This window comes from Agelaius phoeniceus, chromosome 4 (genome assembly GCF_051311805.1).
Source record: "Agelaius phoeniceus isolate bAgePho1 chromosome 4, bAgePho1.hap1, whole genome shotgun sequence".
Lineage (NCBI taxonomy): Eukaryota > Metazoa > Chordata > Aves > Passeriformes > Icteridae > Agelaius > Agelaius phoeniceus.
In genome coordinates this window covers 41,976,656-41,995,828 of record NC_135268.1, presented here as the reverse complement: position 1 = coordinate 41,995,828, position 19,173 = coordinate 41,976,656, and the positions used below count along the sequence as shown (strand labels likewise).

Genomic DNA, 19,173 nt, shown 5'->3' with positions numbered 1-19,173 from the left:
AATTCTTTCAATGTGTGCTTTTTTGCCTCAATCTCTGGACCACTAGATCATGTCATGTCAGCTTAGTTTAACCTATAGGCTAGAGAAATTTTATGTTTGACATATTCTCTCCTATTAACAAATTTGAAGACCAACATTTACCATAACATTTACCAACCTACAAGTGAGACCATTTTGTTCACATGCATAGAACTAGTTCAAGTCATTAAGGTGCTATGGTGCAATTTTAGGGCCAAAAAAACCCCAAGCACACATCAGTCGCTGCACAAGCTTCAACTTATCTCCACAAGCTTGACTGTGGTCTTTAGCCTGTACAGCAGGTGCTTCATACAGCTTTAGATTTATCCTTTTAGTAGATGAAACTGGGACACTGAGATTTCATCACAGTTTCTCAGCCAAAAAAACAAGACTTCATAGAGCTGTGCCCCAGTTTTGTTGTTTCTTTGGGGATGGGTTCTTTGATAGTGTTTTAAATTAAAATCTCTCTTTTCCCACATACATATAGGTGATCACATGCAGGATCACAGGAGAAAAGAAAGACATTTGAGTAGTTCAAGTAACAACAACGAGTAGTTCACCAAAACAACAGCTCAGGCCAGGTGGTTTCTTGTGAACCCTTCCAGGGCTCTCATGTGAGGCAGTCAGAGCTGACACCACCCACTCTGCAGAGGTGCTCCCCACTCTGCACACTGGTCTCCCCTGTCTAGTGTGGGCTCTGACGTGGCTGGAAAGAGGTCACCATGAGGATATTGCTGGAAGAGGAACAGCAGGTGTGGGAAACTAACAGGGTTTACAAACTGTACTGTGCCTGCATATAGGCCACATGTCTGAGGCTCAGCCAAAGAGAAAGACACTGTTTAGCAGACCTGGCCTCACCACAGGAACTTCAAAAATACCAAGACAGAATGAACCAGAAGGAAGCATTGTCTCTGGGCTGCTTGGGAGCTTTTAGGGTAAAGTAATAAAGATAATTTGGGTAAGGTAATAAACCATTTATTTTGGGTCTGAGATGCCCAAATTTTATGTCATTTTGGGGATCTCTGCCGGTGCTCTTCTGTCATTTTTTATACCCAGACATGACTGTAGTGCAGCAGAGGGCTTTATTCCACAGTGGAGCATAATCATGTGCTATTTGCTTGACATACTAGAGGCAAAAGTGGCACTGCCTATGACATTAATTCAGTTTTTCAGCAGGCAGCAGCATCCTGCAGAGTTAGTCCCTGGGAGTTTAAGCATGTGAACCTAATTAAAGTGGGCAAATAACACTGGCGGCATGCACTCCTCTGCAGAGAAGGTGGAGGAGGGGATCCCGGGGGTAGGTGTGCCCCGCACAGCACAGCCCGGGGAAGTGGCCGCTGTGCTGAAGAGCGTGGCCTGTACTGGGTGCTGTGTCAGCGTTTGTGCTCAGATACCCACCGAGCCCTCCTGTGCTGGTGCACCCCGTCAGGGTACTGCCATCTGGCCTCTTGCTGCTTCCTGGAGCGGGGAAGGAGGGAAAGCCTCTACAGACAGGTAAGTGCTCCGCACGAAGTGCCTCCCCAATAGAATGTGCTCAGGTTGGACAATGGGAGAAATTTCTTCACAGAAAGGATTGCCAAGCATTGGAGCAGGCTGCCCAGGGAGGTGGTGGAGTCACCGTCCCTAGAGGCGTTTAAGGAAAGACTGGACATGGCACTTAGTGCCGTGGTCTGCCTGACGAGGTGGTGTTCGGCCAAAGGCTGAACTCGATGATCTCAAAGGTCTTTTCCAACCTAAATAATTCTGCGGGCCAGGAGGCACCTGAAGCCCAGCGGGTGCGAGCAGCGGGGGGGTGCGGGCCCGCTTGTCCTGCACGCCGCTGTCGGGCAAGCAGCGGGTTCCCCCCCACACGCTTTGCTGTTCCCGCGCAAGGCTGTGGGAGCACCACCCCGCCCTGGGGTGTCCCGTGCAGCCCCCGCCCGGCAAAAGAGGATGGCCTGAGAGTGAGCCCCGTTCTGTTGGCGCGCTTGCCGCGCTACCTGCGTCTCTGTGGCCGTGACGAGAGCCCGCCCCGCGCTCATCCGCTCGGCCCGCAGGCGTCTCGGCGGGAGGTGTGAGGCGGCGGCGGCGGGCGGGGGCGCGGTAGCGCCCGGCACTCTCTGCCTGCGGTCCGGGGACTTTCCCCTAGGCGGGCGCGGGGCCCGTGAGGAACGGCTGTCCTCCGTGCGTGGCCTAGCGAGCAGGTCTTCAGAACATCCCAGCATTCATTGCTTTCCAGTGACGTTATATAAACCACAGCAGACTGGAGAACTTCTAGGGCAGGGTGAGTGGTTTCTTTTTTGTTTGTTTTTTGGTTTTTTTTACATTGCGCTTGCCTCCCTACTGGTCTCCGCAGGCGATGCGCAGTGGGCAGGCGGCCTAGCAGCCACCTGAGGGGCACCACGGCCCGGAGGGCGACCGTGGAGGAACGGAGGGGCGCCGGGAACGCGCTATGCAAATAGAGCGCCTCGGCCCCGCCCCGAGCCGGGCGGGCGCGCCAGCCCCGCCGTGTGGCCGCCGCGCTGAGGCCGCGGCGCTGAGGCCCCCCCGCTAAAGCCGCCCCAGCGCCCGCAGGCTGCATCCGGGGGCGGCGGCGACATACCCCGCACGGGTGCGCAGCCGGCAGCGGCTAACAGCAGCCAGCGGGCGGCTGGCCGCAGGGACCCTGCCCGGCGTGTTTAGGCTGTGCTAGCAGAGGAAACGGGAGTCACTTTCTGATGGCTGCGATTTCCCGTACTTCCGTAGAAAAAACAGGGTCAGTTTTCCTTTTGGTTGGTTGGTTTGCTTTGTCCCCCCGAGAGAACTCTGCACGCCGACAGTGTAAGTGCAGGTGCTCACCCTGGCCCTCGTCAGCGGCGTCTGACAGTTCAGGACCAGCATCCCAGTCGCTAGAGACCAGGACAGTAGCTGGAGGAGAGACACAGGATTTTAGAACAAACACCTCTTGCCACAGCCAGTTCTATTTCTTTCTTCCTTTAGGGCTAACAAAATGTTAGTAGATTCTCATTTGAATACTTGACTAGTGCTTATTCACTTGCATGTGAATCCGTTTGTTTAGTTGCTTTCCATGCAGAATGTGAAATAAAAATAACACACTTCAGCTTTCAGTTTCTTTTAAGAGTAGCTACAGACTTGTTCTTTAATGATTCACAACCAAACATCAAAGAGGAATAACATTCAAAATTTTGAAAAAAGTAATTCTAAATCAGGTCTTTTAAAAAAGGCATCTAGCACCTCAGCCTTTTAACACAGTTGCCCTAACAGCCCCTTGAGGTCAGTGAATACTGAGAGCTTTGCTATACAGACGAGAAACACAGGTTTTCACATTACAGCATGTGCTGCAATTCTGACCCAGAGATCTGGAGGTGACCGAACTAGCAGCAGAGAAAGCTGTACTACAGAGGGCACGGGATGCAACTCCTGCCTCACAAGCACAGTCCTTACATGTGTCTACCTGAAAACAGATCTCACACTTCCCATCATGAATACCATAGCTTCTAAGCACAGCACGAAGCTTGCCCTGCACTAGAAGCAGACACCAATTCTTGCACTAAGTCACAATTTAGAACACTGCATTCCAAACGCCAGGTGGTGCTCCAGGAATGCCAGGGGGGAACTCCTGAGAAATCTAACTAGGGCGAAGGGCGACCGAGGGCACAGAAGCACAGGGGTCAGGTGGAGGAGGTTCTCAACCAGCCATCGGGAAGTGCGAGCGCCTTGCAGGCTTCTGGTGCTATGGACTGGACAGCCACTGCTGTTCAAAAGCACACAGGGTACAGTGTAAACACCACTGTGGTTTAGTCCCAAAACTTACAAAATAACTGAAAGTGGACGTATGTACTTCTGAGATCCCAGAAATTCCTATTCATTCCTTTAGCACTTGATCAATGGATCTGACAGTCAAGTGTAAGGACACCACTAAATGATGCTAACTACTGTAAAAGGACAAGATTAATTCAAAATAGCACTGAAGACATTATGTTTTTACAATTACATGTCATTATCCAATATACCAAAACATGCAGTTTGTGCAGGTATTTCAGCAACATTGAAAATAAAAGGTAATCTTCCACTTTCTTTGCCTCAAACTATTCTGTACAGGGAGTAAAAACGTAGCAAAGGAAGGGCTTGATTAGAATGAGTGTTTTACAATACACTTGCTGCCTCCAGCAGACAGTTGCATTTTCATTTTGCTTACCTTGGTGTTACAAAAGTTGAAATTCATATTCTACAGGTCCCCTCTATCAGTTTTATAGTATTTCAGCTACACACCTAAAGAAACCAACTAATTCTTGTGGGATTACACCTTGAAGCCACTCAACGTAAAGCTTTACTGAAGGTGTTGCAATATTATTGAAATGGCTGGAATATTTAGTAGCCAAAACCAAAATACTATAGATGCTTATCACAGAGGTTTTATTGTTTTAGTAGCAGTCAAAATATACTTAGTATAGAAATCCATGTTCATTTGGAAAAAAAAGTACCAAACAAAACTGTAAATGATACTTCACCATATAAATTAAATCTGCTTACAGTTTTGGTGGCCGAAATAGCTGTGACTTGACTGCTAATTGCTAATTTGCCAATGTGATATTAAAAGGGCTCTAACCTGATAGCATAATGTTAAATGGGATCAGGATGTCACTTATATTGCAAGTGTTATGAAAACATCCCATAAAAAGTCAACCAACTACTTTCTCTCCTAGTATGAGCAACAGTGAACATTATGAGCAACAAGCCTGAAACATGTAATTCAACTTTTTGATTGAAATTTTTAAACAACTTTCAATTATTCAAGTATTATGGTCCCTATGTACACACTTCTACAAGCCTAGAAAAGATATGGTAGACAATCGAGCACACTACCATCAAATTGTAAGAATTACAAAAACGTCAGGTTTTAAACAGCAAATTGTACCTTAATAGTTTAATTAAAAATAGAAGAGTTAGGTAGACTATTTTGCAAATACAACAGCACACTAGTGTGCTGTATATTAAGGCAATACCTTTAAATGCGCACTTGTCATCTCTAACAAGTTTTATACAATTGCTACCAAGTGAAAGAACTATCATTGTCTTGCAAAACTGAGAAAGAAATACAAAATATCTGGAAGCCTACATTTTCAAAGTACAAAATTAACCTTCAGTCCTTGTGTTGAAATACTATACACAGTACAAACAGTGATTCTCCCCTACAAGATCTCACGAGGATTTCTTAAAGCTGGAGGCAAATTTGAAGGTTTTGACTCTTCATCCAGAAGCACCAAATCTTCAATTTCACTACCTTTGTATTTTCTTTTACATATCTTCACAATAACTTTCTTCTTGAGGAATAATTTCAAAGCTTCTCTTGAAGCCACTGCTTTGGCATTTTCCATACTTTTACCACAGCCAGTACCCAAGTAGACAGACTTGCACCTCAGTTCACAAACTATATTTTCTAGAGAGCTTTTATTTTGAGGCAAGTCTGCAAGTTCCTTCAGGGGAACGAAAGCAACATCTAACGTAGCTTTTACAGACTGAATAGATGAATTTAGAAGTTCTGCATGATTTACATTAGGACTGAAGCCTCCAACAGCAACCAGTTTCCAGGCTACAGCTTTGTAGAGTCTGTTGAAAAAAGGTTGTCTTTCCTTTGCATCTTCGCTGGTTAGAGGTTTGCACAAAGCCTTCGCAGGGCTCTCACCTGCCTGCGCGCCACTCTTGGAGGCCAGCAGGGAAGCGCCTGCCTGAGCTGCACCCCGGGAGGGCCCTTGCTGAGCTCCGCTGCGAGCGGCCAGCAGCGAAGCCGCCACCTGGGCGCTGCTCTTGGCAGCCAGCAGCGAGGATCCCGGCTGCGCACCGCTCCGGGCAGCCAGCAGTGAGGCGGCCACCTCCGCACTGCTCTTGGAGGCCAGGAGCGGGGAGCCCACCTTAGCTGGCCCTTTGGAAGCCAGCAGCAGCGAGGTGCCCACCTGAGTACCACTCTTGGGGGCCAGAAGCAGTGAGCTGCTCACCTGAGCACCGTTCTTGGACACCGATGCTGGGGCACCCACCTGGGTTTTGGAAGACAGCAATGCAGCACTTGTTTGGGGGGTGCTCTTGGAAGTTGGTGGCACTGCTGCTGCCACCGCTGCGGGCTGGGGGGTGCTCTTGGAGGTCACTGGCACTGCTGCTGCCACCGCTGCTGCCTGAGGGGTGCTCTTGGACGTTGATGGCACTGCTGCTGCCACCGCTGCTGCCTGTGGGGTGCTCTTGGAGGTCACTGGCACTGCTGCTGCCACCGCTGCTGGCTGGGGGGTACTTTTGGAGGTCACTGGCACTGCTGCTGCCACCGCTGCTGGCTGGGGGGTGCTCTTGGCAGCTGGTGGCACTGCTGCCTCCACTGCTGCTGCCTGAGGGGTGCTCTCGGCAGCCAGTAGCGCTACACTTACTGTAGTTTTCTTTTCAGGTGACGGCACATTTTCACACTTGCTTTCCTTAGGTGGGCTTGAGCAAGGCTTCTTTCCTGGCTCTTTTTCAGATGAAGGTGGCTTTTTCTCAGCAGTACTTTCAGCATTAGCAGGTTTTCCTTCTGTTTCTATGTCCGAGACTATGACCATTTCTTGATCTGAACTGCAAGTTGACTGGGAAGTTTCTGGATCTTTGCTAGTACCTTTTTCCTGCTTTTTGGGCAAGGTACTCTCCGTTTCCTTCACTCCTTCTGCCTTGGTTGTTTTCACATCCTTTCCAACATCCTTAGAGTCTCTGCTTTTCTCAACAGCTTGTCTCTTGCATGGCTCCTCTACCCCTTCTGCAAAACAGGTAAAATATGTGATCCTCTTTGATTTCTGCACTATCAAACAGCCACGTAGAGAAAAATAATCTAAAACTTTCTAGCAATATTATCTGTGAATTTAAAGGGTATATATTAGCAATACACCTGAACCATTGTTTCGAGTATTAACCTGCTATTTCAGAATTTTGGGTTTTTTTGACAAAATCTGGACAATACTCATACGAGGTTTCAGATGTTGGTTTGGACCCAAGTATGTATTTCTATTCTTGAAGTCCAAACCAAAACTGGCCAACATACATTAAAGGGGCTATCTGATCTAAAAATAAAGGAAGTGTATTTTGTCTCCTAATACCACAAAATATCTTTACAACATTTGTCTGAGAATTACTTTAAGAAACTCAGTTTCTTACACAACAACAATGCCTGACTGGCAACAAAGGCAAAGTAACAAGAACATATTTAAGCTGGAGCACAGCAGCCCATATCACAACACACAAGTTATCAGATTAAAATGCACCAGCTGTAGAAATTCAAAACAACAGCTCATTACCAAATGACTAGGTACACATTATGTGCATTTTAGAGACATTATATTAGAAAAAGAATAGCACAGAGAGGAAACTATTAGCGGGAGTTTAAAAAGTACATTATTTTTACTACTTTCTAAGCCCGAGGCAAACCGAGAACATTCAGAAACAAGCATTTTCTAGACTCCTATGTATTGTCACAGCTATGATCTGCTAACCATTGCTACTTGATATGCCTCTTTTCTTCACCTTGGCAACCAGTTCGTCTCTCGTGGTGCGGACAGGCGCGTTGGTCACTTGGATGCCTTCGGCCATTTCCAGCGCCCTCTCCATGACCTGCGGCGGGTACCTGGAGGGGCGACAAGAGGAAAGGAGGGAAGGGGCCTCGTCAGGCGGCCGCGCCGCGCCGTCCCCCCGTCCCCCGGCGCGTCCCGCTGAACCCACCGGCATCCCAGGAAGACGTGGTTGGCCCACACCATGGAGAGGGACACCAGGCGCTGCAGCTGGGCGCTGCCCGCCGCCGGCAGCTCCCCCACGTTGCGCAGAAGGAACTCCCGGCGGTACCGCCAGTGGTGCTCAGGCTCGCAGGCCCCGCGCAGCGTCTCTGCCCAGGCCGCCTCTTCCGCCGTCCGCCCCAGGGGCTCGCCCGCCGCCGCCTTCCCCGCCATCGCCGCCGCTGCCGCCGCCGCGGAAACACCCGCCCCACTGCTTCCGCCCGGCGCGCCGTGAGCTCACATCCGCATGGGCCGGGCCGGGCCGGGCCAGGCCGGAGCGGGCGGGGCGGGAAGGGGAGCGCCTCGCCGCACCCCGCCCCGCCCCGCTCCGGGCGGGTTGGGCCTTGGCGCTCAACCGGAACCGGCTGTGGCCTGTCCCACCCGCACACCTCGGGTGCCGGGGGAAAAGAGGTGCTCTGGGCTCGGCTGCCAGCCCTGCATTGTGACTGGCGAAAGCGTGAACAAAAGTTCTGCTTTACGGGTTGTTTGTGGGGGATCAAGTGGTGTTTTACCTGAGAATCACAGAATCACTTCGGCTGGAAAACTCCTCTGAAATAATGGATTCCAGCCTCTGACTGAACACCGCTTTGTCACCCTAGACCACGGCACTAAGTGCCACGTCCTGTCTTCCTCTAAACACCTCCAGGGATGATGACTCCACCACCTCCCTGAGCAGCCTGTTCCAATGCTTCACAATATTTCTGTGAAGAAATTCCTCCTAATTTTCAACCTAAACCTCCCCTCGTGCAGCTTAAGACTGTATCCTTTAATCCTGTCACTGGTTGCTTGGGGGAAGAGGCCGATCCCCACCGCGGTACAGCCTCCTTTCAGGTAGTTCTAGAGAGACATAAGGTCTCCCCTGAGCTTCTGTTCTTCTAACAACCCCTGCTCCCTCAGCCACTCCTAATAATGCTTGTGCTCCAGACCCTTCACCAGTTTCATTTCACTTCTGTGGCCTTCCTCCACCACCTCAATGTCCTTCCTGAATTGAGTGGCCATAACTGGATGCAGCCATTGAGGTGTGGCTTCACCAGTGCTGAGTACAAAGGGGCGATCCCTTCCCTGCTGGCTGCACTACTTCTGATCCAGGCCAGGATGCCACTGGTCTTCTTGACCACCTGGGCAAACTGTTGGCTCATGTATTGCTGACTGATATTCTTCCAGCACCCCCAGATCATCTTCCACCAGTGAAAGGAAAAGGACCCTCAGATCCTTTGCCCTTTTCCTCCTCGGTTTTGTCCATACAATCGGATTTGTTGCCTGGTGTGCAACAGCATAAAATTGCATACTCAAGAGAGACAATGATTGTTTATTTCAGAATTGCACAAGCCTGGGTGCTCAGTGGTATTCCACAAATCAGGTACACCTCTCCGGACTTTTCGTGCCATTATTGCTACACAGAAGTTTGGAGTTAGTTGCTTTCCAAGGGAAGCCCCACTATTATGCTTGGTTAGTAATTTCCATACAAGTTATATAACCCCAGCTAACTTCTATCCAATGCTCTGGGGAGGGGTCTTCACCTGGGCAGGGGTATTTTGACCTATAGGCATGAATTTTAAAATTATAAGAAGATAGTTCAGGTATAGGATACATGGACCTTGAGTACTTGGCAAGTTAGCAATGTGGACATAGATGTACATCAATGTCTTGATTTGCTCCATTCTTAAAGCCTGTTAGTTCCTAGATGTCCTTGACTAAGGGATGCTGCCTATTCTCAATTAGGTCTCCTTTCCTGATGGCTTGCACCAAAGACTTATCCAGACTTAAAATAATCTTGACATATTCCAAGTTTTACAACATTGGCATGTGACAGAAAGGTGGTGGCAAGGGCATGGGTTGTTGTAGCATTTTTGAGGAAGCAATAAATGAGGACTGCTGGCTACAAAGGGTTCAGCTAATTGCTCTTGCATCTCTGTAGGCTGTCTTTAGTTTGCAAAATATTGCTCCAGAATTTGATTCAAGACCATTTGAACAATTCTCTGTGAAAAAGGGATAAGCACACTGTGAAAATACCACAAGCTTCAGTCTGAGATAGGGCTTGCTGAATCAGTGCAAAAGAGGAAAGAATTCTGAATTCCAAAGGGTTGTCCCTGGAGAGTTGTATTGATTTTTCCTCCTGAATTAAAAGTCTGGGTTTGCTTAAGTTTTCAATTTTTAACTCCTACATGTCATCATGAACTGAACTACAGGATAGATTGCATTGAAGGAAGGAGTATTTTTCTCCTTAATGACTTAGATGTCTTATTTTGTGGAAATTGTTATGTAGTGGTTTAACTAAGAGTGCCTCTACAGAGCAAAAACTAAGGGATTAAGGAAATGAAGTCAGAAAAAAGAAGTCAAATGCACTTTTGCTCTTTATCCATTGTTAGAATGGAAGTACTTTTTCTTTGCTTTTCTGGTTAGGCCACGCAATGTTACCTTGTGCATTGGCAGAGGGCAAGGGAACAGTAATGAATGGGATGGGGCTGACAGGAAGAAAAGGGCAGAAAGTTTGTACCCTCTCTGCTGTGGGTGTCTTGGAACAACGGGTTTGTTACAAAACAGTGTCAGAAAGTTTAGAAACTGTAGTCACCACATCTATTTCGAGGCATTAGTTGTATCAGTCCCATATATGGTTATCTTGTAGTATAATTCCTCGAATACAGGAGAGGCATGGTCTGTCACATTAGGGTTTCTGCTTAGAGGTGAGGTGAGCCTGTCTCCTTGACCTCTGAGTCTGTGATACCACAGTTCTTGACTTCATGGTCCATACAGACCTTGACGGGTGAATGAAATCCTTGGCAAACATAGGTTTGAGTTTGCACCTCGGCCAAGTTCATCCATTCTGCCAGCCTGTTTATGCTCTTCAATGAACCAGTTTGCTTTCTAATGAAAGGCTGGGACTTCACCAGGCTTGAGATCCGCCCCTCAGAGACAGCAGGAATTCAACCAAGCCTGAGTAGCTGCAGCAGAATTGTCTGTACTCTTGCAGAAGAAGAAGAGCAAGCAGTACAGACAAGAATGTCCTGTCCTCCTCCACAAGCATCTGAGTTGCCAAGTGGACTAAGGACTAGCCCACGTTGAGCTGCTCATATACCAGTTAAGGGTGGGAGCTGAGGAGGCTTAGATTCCACAGGATGGTGATAGGAACATTTCATACACTCAGAGGGATCTCGAGAAGTCATATTCTGGTGTTGCTGGGTTAATGACAGCCAAACTACAGAGACAGGACTCCACACCTCAGGGCTTTGTGAGTGCTTCCAGTCACCCAATGTGCATAAGATTATATGGACTCCCATGTGAGTCCTGGGCTCCTACAGAAGAATTGTTCTAGGGAGTGTTGGAGACTCAGCACATTATCCGGTCCTAGAGTGGCTAAAGGACTGATCAAAAGAACTTACTCTTGCCCAGTTTTAGAGGACAAATTAACTGAGAACCATTTCACCTCTTTGCCTGCTGACTATACGTGTGGACACAAATATTGGTGACATCTGGAGAAAAATCAGGAGCAGTTTTGCACGCATGTAGAATGGCTCACAACAGTTTTTGGTTGTAGTGAGGAACTTCTCTAGTCTGATACCTTTCTGGAGCCCTATGCTTTAATTTTGGGTTAATTTTCTCTGGTGTTACTGCTGCATCAATGTATTGTTGCTGGTACAAAGAGGACTTAAAATGAGCCTTTCATCTTCCCTACCTGCTTTTTTCCACTCATATTCTTTCTACTTTATTAATGTGTGCTTGAATCACACTGGAAACAGGATAAATCCTACTCCTGGAGTATGGGATGGTATGCACAGACAAGCATAGGTGTATACCTGTAGTCCTCTATGGGCACTAAGAGATAAACTGTGTCTCAGGTTGATAAGTATGTGTATTAGAAAAGAGAGAAAACCACTGCTGTTAATTTTGAAAAACAAAACAAGTACGATTTTCATTCTCACCAGGAAAGGCAATTTTGAAGTTAAACACTTCACTGATGGTGTTAATGCTGTGCATTTAATTTTCAACATTGGAAGAAAAGAGATGGTTTTGTTCCCACTAGGGGAGGAACTTCTAAATGCCATGTCGATAGTAGTGTTGTTACGAGTCATTTGGGGTTTGATAATAGCTGCTTTTGGCAAGATACAACAAAAATCTCAAGGTGAATCATACCAGTGTCTATAAATCACAGTATTGCACCTGCACTTCTTGTATAATAAGTTTATTTGTGCCTTTATAAACCAGTGAATTATTGTTTCTTCAAAGTGAAGTCCCACTGAAACAGAGGGCAGTATCTCCCATTGAGTTCAATTATGTTCTGTGCAGTTAAGTTTAATATATAGTGACATTCCCTACTCAACTTAATATGAGAACTGTGCCCTTAACATCATGCAATGCAAAGGGAGCTCAGAGTTATTGCCACAGAAAGCCAGTAACAGTGGAATCCTACTGGCCTGACACAGTAAATCCCCTGAACACCATCTTTGGTTGGTCTCTGCTATAAGTAATAAGTAAACTACTGGAGAGCTCTGGTTTAAGCTCATTAGAAAAGCAGCTTGAAGAAGGATGGGGAAGAGACGTTTTGCTGTTTCCTGATATCATGTTATGTATTCTGCTAGAGGAGATCATTGAAGTTCTCCTACCCAGGCAAGGGACAGCACTTCCACAGAGATGTGTGTCTGTATATGCCAAAGTACCCAGTCATTACTGTTCAGTAAACTAATCCTTGGAATAAAAGAAATTATTCGCTAGAAGAGCATTAATTACTATCTAGGCTTGTCAATGGAAACTAGAATAGATCTGGTTTTTTGTTTCACTACAGTTATGCAACTGTTCTTATGCTACCATAAGCAATTCTGGATTACAAAATCATCCACTCTTCTAAGATTGCTCAGCAGACGAAAATGTATTGAGTAATTACAGAGTATAAAAACTAAGGGTGGAAAGGAAGGTGAATTCATAATAATTTTCCTTTACACTTACATGCTCTTATTATTAACTTAAACACTATTTTGCATTTAGTAATACATTATACTTTACGTATATAACTGCCTACAATAGGGTTGTCAGTTGTTGTTCTTTAAGTTTGTTAAACTTTAACTACAGCTAAAGGTAGCATATCAATTGCTAAATTTTTCTTGCTAAACTATGCCTTAGGTAACATGCCACTTGCTAAAAGTCCACTGCTTGGCATGAAATGTTCCATATTGAGGATAGAAGTTTAGGATTACTTTACTACTACCAAATATGATCTAAGAAAAAAAGGCTTTTTCTAGGGTAAATTATTCTGGAGAGCTTATATTTGAGGTTCTTAAATGCCTTTATACTCTAGAGCAAACTTGGAATTTGTCAGAAGAAAACTGAATTGGGGTGTCTGGTCCTTTGACTACATGGAGCATAATCTATGAGCCTTGAAGAAATTAATTTTCCATGTTCCTGAATTAGGATGTGTCCCTGCCATCCTTACTACTATTGCAGTCATCTGTTCCCCTCTTGTGGGCCCAAAAGAGACCTCTGTTTGCCACTATGGGCTGGGGTGGGTCTGTGGACTGAGTGAGACTATGGAAATCATCCCCCATGCTCCCCAAAAGCTGCTGTTTTCTCTTTTTCATGGGTTTTTGAGTGTGTCTTATTGGAATGGTGAGGGAACAAGGACCTGACTGAAGGGAAGGAAACAGTAAGTATGGAGGCAAGACTGAAACTGTTGGAAGTGGAAAACCTTAACATGAGAGCAGTAAGGATAGGATACTGGGATTAGGTGAGGAAGGAAATGAAGTCCTCAAGGAGAAACGTAGGAGAATGAGTTCAAGGCAATGGAACAAGTACATATCGACAAGGAATCTATATGAGACAATAGACGTGGAGGCCAGTGAGGAAACCAGAAGAATGAGAGCACATTGGTAGAGCAGACAAAATCAAACAGAATCAAATCTTGACTCTGAGAAAAGGGACAAGCTATGATGGGAAGGGGAGCATTGACAGAGGAACCACTGGGATTTGAACAGAGACTTAGAGAAAGTTAAAACTCACAAGCACAGAGACATTAGCATTTCAATGACTTTTTTTTCTTCCATTTCCAATAGTTATATGCTAGGGTAAGTAAAACCAAGAAAATATTCTGACTTTTTAATTTAGAAAAAGATATTTTCTTGTCTTTTCTGTGTCCTATAAAGGAACAAAAGAGGTAGAACTACATTAAGTTGCAGAAACCCATCTTAAAAGCCACCTTTAAAGAGTTTCTAGGTAGGAAGCCTTAGGCCTTTGGCAGGCAGCTGTAACCTGGAGTTGGAAAAATCAAGAAAATGGCCTTAGGAATGTTAATGCAAATATTGGCATGAGTTCATTGTAATTTGAGAGGATTCAGGAAAGTACTAAAAGGGCAAGGAGGTTTTATATAAAAGAGAATCTATTGTGAGGCTGCAACATACCTACATTTGTGTGTGTGCATATATATGTATACAGCAGGTATGTATGTCTGCATACACACACATATGTAATACAGTATAGATGTGTGTGAATATATGTTAAAAATCCTGTATTACTGATAATGTGAGTGCCTGTAATTCCAGATATCCCTGATCTTTCAGTTAAGATATTCATACCTCAGAGGAGAAGCAAAATTACAAATAATGTTTTGGTGGCTTGAGTTGCGGATAGGAGCATTACACAAACAGATGCTGTTAAATCATTATACCATGCTGTACCAGTATGACTTTTGTATGTCCTACATATTTTTCAGACACAAATAACTATTTTAGAAATTATATAAGGAGCTTTCCTGAGAATACAGGCAACAATGTCAGATCTAATTTGAATTATAGCTATTGGAAATCATGGTTCTGTTTTTCATTACTGTTATACCAATATCCCTGACAACCTGCAATTTACCTGGTATGAACAGCAGCTCCTGAAAATGTAGAGTTGTTTTGTGTGCTCTGTGCTGTTGTATTTTTGTATATCCTCCCTGTGCATGAGTGATATTTCACATTAATTCCACTGGATGGCACTGAAGGAGACAAGATTGCCTGGAAATATCTCTAGAAGTCGGGTATAATTCCAAAAATTGAGAGTGGCTTACTTTTTCATTCCATTACTGAAACAGACAAATGTGGACCCATTTTCCATCCTGATGTAATAATTTGTCATCAAAATCAGCTCTTAAACATTCCTAGCTGCAGTTCTACGTTTTGACAGTAGCAAAATTACAGTGGAGGCAGAGTCAAGGCTTCTGAATCTGAATACCCCTTCTTCCCCAACAAAGGTAAAGGCTGAGAGAAGTGGCTTTGGCCCATTCTGGATTCTTAAGTAAAGATTTACAAAGCATCTGAAAAATTTTGACTCCTGTCCTCCATGGCAATGCTGTTCACTTCTATCCTTATGAGCAAGTGCAAGTATTTTAGTTTTCAAGCTAATTTGAAAAAAACTACTTAGGAAGGCATTCAGGATTAAAAGCTTCCACCTCTTGAGGAAGTGTAGTATATTGTTTCAGAGAACCTCCTGAGTTGAAACTCCATCTGCAGTCCCTACACAAGGACCACTGTTTTTTCCTGGATAAGGAGTTTGCAATTCTGTCTGGAAGGTACACAATTACACTCTGTCAATCAGACCTGTAGGAGTCATGGGAGTCATCTTTGACTTCGCTCTTTTTTTGACCTGTTTATCTTGATGTATATGAATTTTATTTCCTTTTCTTCTCCAAAGTATCTTCCTATCTTTGTTCACATCACAGATATGCCTTTTTAGGCTTTTGTTATCTCTCATCCTGCTTATGACAGCTTTTTTTTTTTTTTTTTTTTTTTTTTCCAGGCCTGACCTGACCTGTCAAAAAGGTCCCTTGAAACACTATTCTTGCACTTATCTCCCTGGCCTATTTTTGTGGTTCCTTTTTGTACTTACCTCTTTAGTGTATCTCCATAGATTTCCCTGTCTCTGCAAACCCCGTAGCCCTCTGAGAATGCAGTTTGACAATTTTTTTGGCAGCTATGCTGGCCTAAGACAGTTTTTGCTCCCAGCCATCCGTGCTTGTCTCTTTGATATGCCCGTTGGTTTGCTGGCACAGTTGTTTTGTTCAGCTGTGTGATAAACCAGATTAGGAACCTGATTTGGCTGAAAAATAGCATGGGGGAGGGAGGAGAGGAGCCTTTTACAACCAACTTATTTCTCCAGACAAGGCTATGAGGCAGTTGGGCCTGCAGCAGGGACAAGCGGTGAGAGATGCAGGGCTGCAGAGCAGCCATGGCTTGTGCTGGTTTGTGTAGGGCTGTTGCCAGCTGTTGGGCTGTGACCTGATTCTGATGTTAAGCCAAGCTCATAGCTACCTGCTGCCAGCAGGGTGCTGCTGCAGCTCCTTCCTCAGCCCCCACCACCCCAGGGTTGGTTCCTGTCCCTTCCCTGGTGCCAACACAGGTGCTTATCCCACCCAAGTGAGCCAGCTGTGGGAGCTAACCCAGCACAGAAGCACTCACTCCTTCTGAGGCCTTTCCTGGTTATTGTTTCAGGAGCCCATGGAGCCCACCCACTCAGCAGCACCTGGGTACTCTGTCAGCTCAGCTTGGGCCTCAATTGCACCACAGCACTTCACAACTTTGTCTTTTCCTGTCTTGCCTGTCCTCTTCTCTCTCAGTCTCCAAATCTACTCCATCTGCTTTTCTCATTGCTGTGTTAATGATGTCCTTTTGGTCACCCTCAACATATGGAATACACTCCCTGGAGCAATTGCTGCATCTTTCAAATCTCTCAAGATTTTCTATTACCATGACACATACTATAAACTGCCAGCAGATAATGCCCAGTTTAGTTGCTTGTAGGAATTTTGGATTTCGTTACTACACTTAATGTGTCCATGTGTTAACTTGAAACAGGCACAGTCTATCAGTTTATTTGATAAGCTAAAAGAGATTAAATAGAATATATATATATATATTTGGGGCTTTTAAAAATTTTGTTTTAGAGAAAAAATTCCCAAAGCTATGCCCTGGAGGAGATGTACTTCCCTAAGGTCATATATAAATATCAGAGGATTATTTTCTGTTGCTTTCACACCTTGGATCATCATTCATGCTTGTGCAAATGGACATAGCATTGCTACTAAGCAGTTTACAGTAACATCTTACAGAATTGTAAATTAGTGCCCCAGAGACATGATAGCAGAGAGTCAGCACTTACATGGGCAGCTGAGCATAGAGATTTAGGAATTTCTTTTCACCTATCTGGTTTTACTGTTTGGGTTCTTTTTAGACTCATGTAGAAGCATATCCTAAAAATATTTCATCCTAGTACCTCGGTGTGCTAAGCATTCTTTTTCCCATTCAGTTTTTATAGAAAAATAGAAGAATAGAAAAACAGCAGTGAGCAAAGCAGCATATTGCCTTGGAAGCAATAAAATAAAATTATCTGTGTTTGCTATTTAAAAAAACAAGCAACACAAACATGACAGAGGACACCTCTGCACCATGCAACAGAGCACAGGACTTAGCATATATTCATCGAGTTACTTGTGGAATAGGAGACAGCAGCTGTAGACTTGTGTATGAGTGCTGTTGCACCCAAAGTACTTAACCCTGTGGTAGGTGGTGCTAATTAGGTTGGACATGGTGCTAATTAGGTCAGATACAACATTGTGGTCACATGCAAATACACAGTGCCTGTGAGTCCAGCTCAGACCTGGCTGGAGGATTCTGCACAAACTGCTGCATGAGCCCATATGTGTGCAGCCAGAGAGAGAAATTGTTTGCTCGTGGCTTCTTGTTCATTACCCCTGTAGGGTTTAGCTTCAGTAACAGATGCATTTGCCACATACAGGTGTCAGATGTGGCTTTGTTCCAGGGTTTACCTCCCTCTTGGTAAAAACAGAAGATGCACTTTTAAGTGTGTTTTTCAGGCTCTGAGTTGTTGCTGTGGAATAACGGGTATCTAACACAGCTGCTTCTTAAAACCTGTTTTACTTTTCATTCTGTTTTACTTCCTAATTAAGGCTGTAAGTACTGAGAGGAGCAGGAAAGAAGGGGATGGTAATTTTTTCAGTCACCAGAAGTTTATAGAAATTGTGAATATCTGCTGCAAGGTCATGGAGGCAGAACAGCAGTATGACAAAGAGCAAAGCACATTCTCCTCCAGAACGTTTATCAGGAGGTCTGCCTTCCCCCTTCAGTGAGACAAAGCAATGTTTCAGATTGGAGATACAATCATGACTACAACATAAATTCTCTGTCTATGTAACTACATGGCAAATATATCCCCAAAGAACTGACTGCAGAATTGCTGTCTTTGAATAACTGTTTAATATATCTATAAACATAGCATTCTTTCAAAATTTGAATATTCAAGTTGATGTTTGTAGGAAGGTTAGTGCTTATTTGTAAGAACAAGATAAGCTGAAGAAGCATTGTTCAAGAGGCAGTGTTCAGAATGACCTGTGGGATAAAGGGCATTACAAGATCTTTCTCCTTTTTTTGTATTTTTTAAAGGATCTCAAGTAGTTGTTCTGGCAACTTCTCTCTGTTGTTTCATTTCCATTTGACAGATAGATGAGACAGAGGTTTGATTAGAATGTCCTGAGCTATCAGTAATAACTAGGAAAGACTAGTGAAAATGTGGGCCCTGTCTGTAAGGAAATGGGATGTGGTTATCCAGTATATGGAGAAAGCTGAGGTGAGCAACAACTTTTTTGCCTCAGTATTCACTGACAGGTGCTCCAGCCACAGTGCCCAAGTTACAGAGGGCAGAGACAGGGACTCAAAGAAAGAAGATTGGGTTCTGCTCTAGGAGATCAGGTTTTGAGAACCTGAAGGTGCCCAAGTTCATGGGACCAGATGAGATACATCCACAGGTCCTGAGGGAAGTGGCAGAGGAAGTGGCTAAGCCACTGTCCATTGTAATTGAGAAGCTGTGACAGTTTGGTGAAGTTTCCTCTGAATGGAAAAGGGGAAATGTAGTCCTCATTTTTAAAAATGGGGAAAAGGAAGATGTAGGGGACTAGGGCCCAGTCATCTCACCTTGGTATCTCACAAGATCACAGAGCAGATCCACCTGGAAACTACTCTATGGCACATGGAAAATAAGGAAATGATTGGTGACAGCCAGCATGACTTCACTAAGGGCAAATCTGACAAATTTGTTGGCCTTCTGCAATGGGGTAACAGCATTGGTGGATAAGAGAAGAGCAACTGACATCATCTACCTGGTCTTGTGCAAAGCATTTGATACTGTCCTGTACAATAGCCCTGTTTGTAAACTGGAGGGATACAGGTTTGATGGATGGGCCAGCTGGCAGATAAGGATATGGCTGGATAGTCTCACTCAAAAAGAGTTGTGGTTAATGCCCAATGTCCAGATGGAGTGGTGCTCCTCAGAGGTCTGTATTGGGACAGGCACTGTTTAACACCTTGGCAAGGTGACATAGAGAGGGATGTTGGGGGCACCCTTAGCAAGTTTTGCTGAC

At 45.0% G+C, this 19,173-nt stretch overlaps 2 protein-coding genes across 4 annotated transcripts in view; one reads left to right on the top strand and one right to left on the bottom strand.

Annotated features, from left to right (window-relative positions):
- The first annotated feature begins 1,258 nt into the window (after positions 1 to 1,258).
- DCTD (dCMP deaminase) overlaps positions 1,259 to 19,173 on the top strand; it is a 211,024-nt gene continuing 193,109 nt past the window's right edge. For both annotated transcript variants that reach the window (XM_077177396.1, XM_077177395.1), the window contains exon 1: positions 1,259 to 1,512. In XM_077177396.1, the coding sequence (XP_077033511.1) occupies positions 1,274 to 1,512 (239 nt within the window). In that variant the 5' untranslated portion in view covers positions 1,259 to 1,273. The remainder of the gene's footprint in view (positions 1,513 to 19,173) is intronic.
- On the bottom strand, positions 3,094 to 8,029 carry CDKN2AIP (CDKN2A interacting protein). 2 transcript variants are annotated; one of them, XM_054633223.2, is made up of 3 exons: positions 7,726 to 8,029; positions 7,500 to 7,630; positions 3,094 to 6,769 (listed from the first exon to the last, which is right to left on the bottom strand). In XM_054633223.2, the coding sequence occupies exons 1-3, from the start codon at positions 7,947 to 7,949 to the stop codon at positions 5,190 to 5,192; spliced, it is 1,935 nt and encodes a 644-aa protein (XP_054489198.2). In that variant the 5' UTR covers positions 7,950 to 8,029; the 3' UTR covers positions 3,094 to 5,189. The 2 variants fall into 2 exon arrangements, with proteins under 2 accessions (XP_054489198.2, XP_054489199.2); XM_054633224.2 differs by having other exon boundaries at positions 7,531 to 7,630; positions 7,726 to 7,864.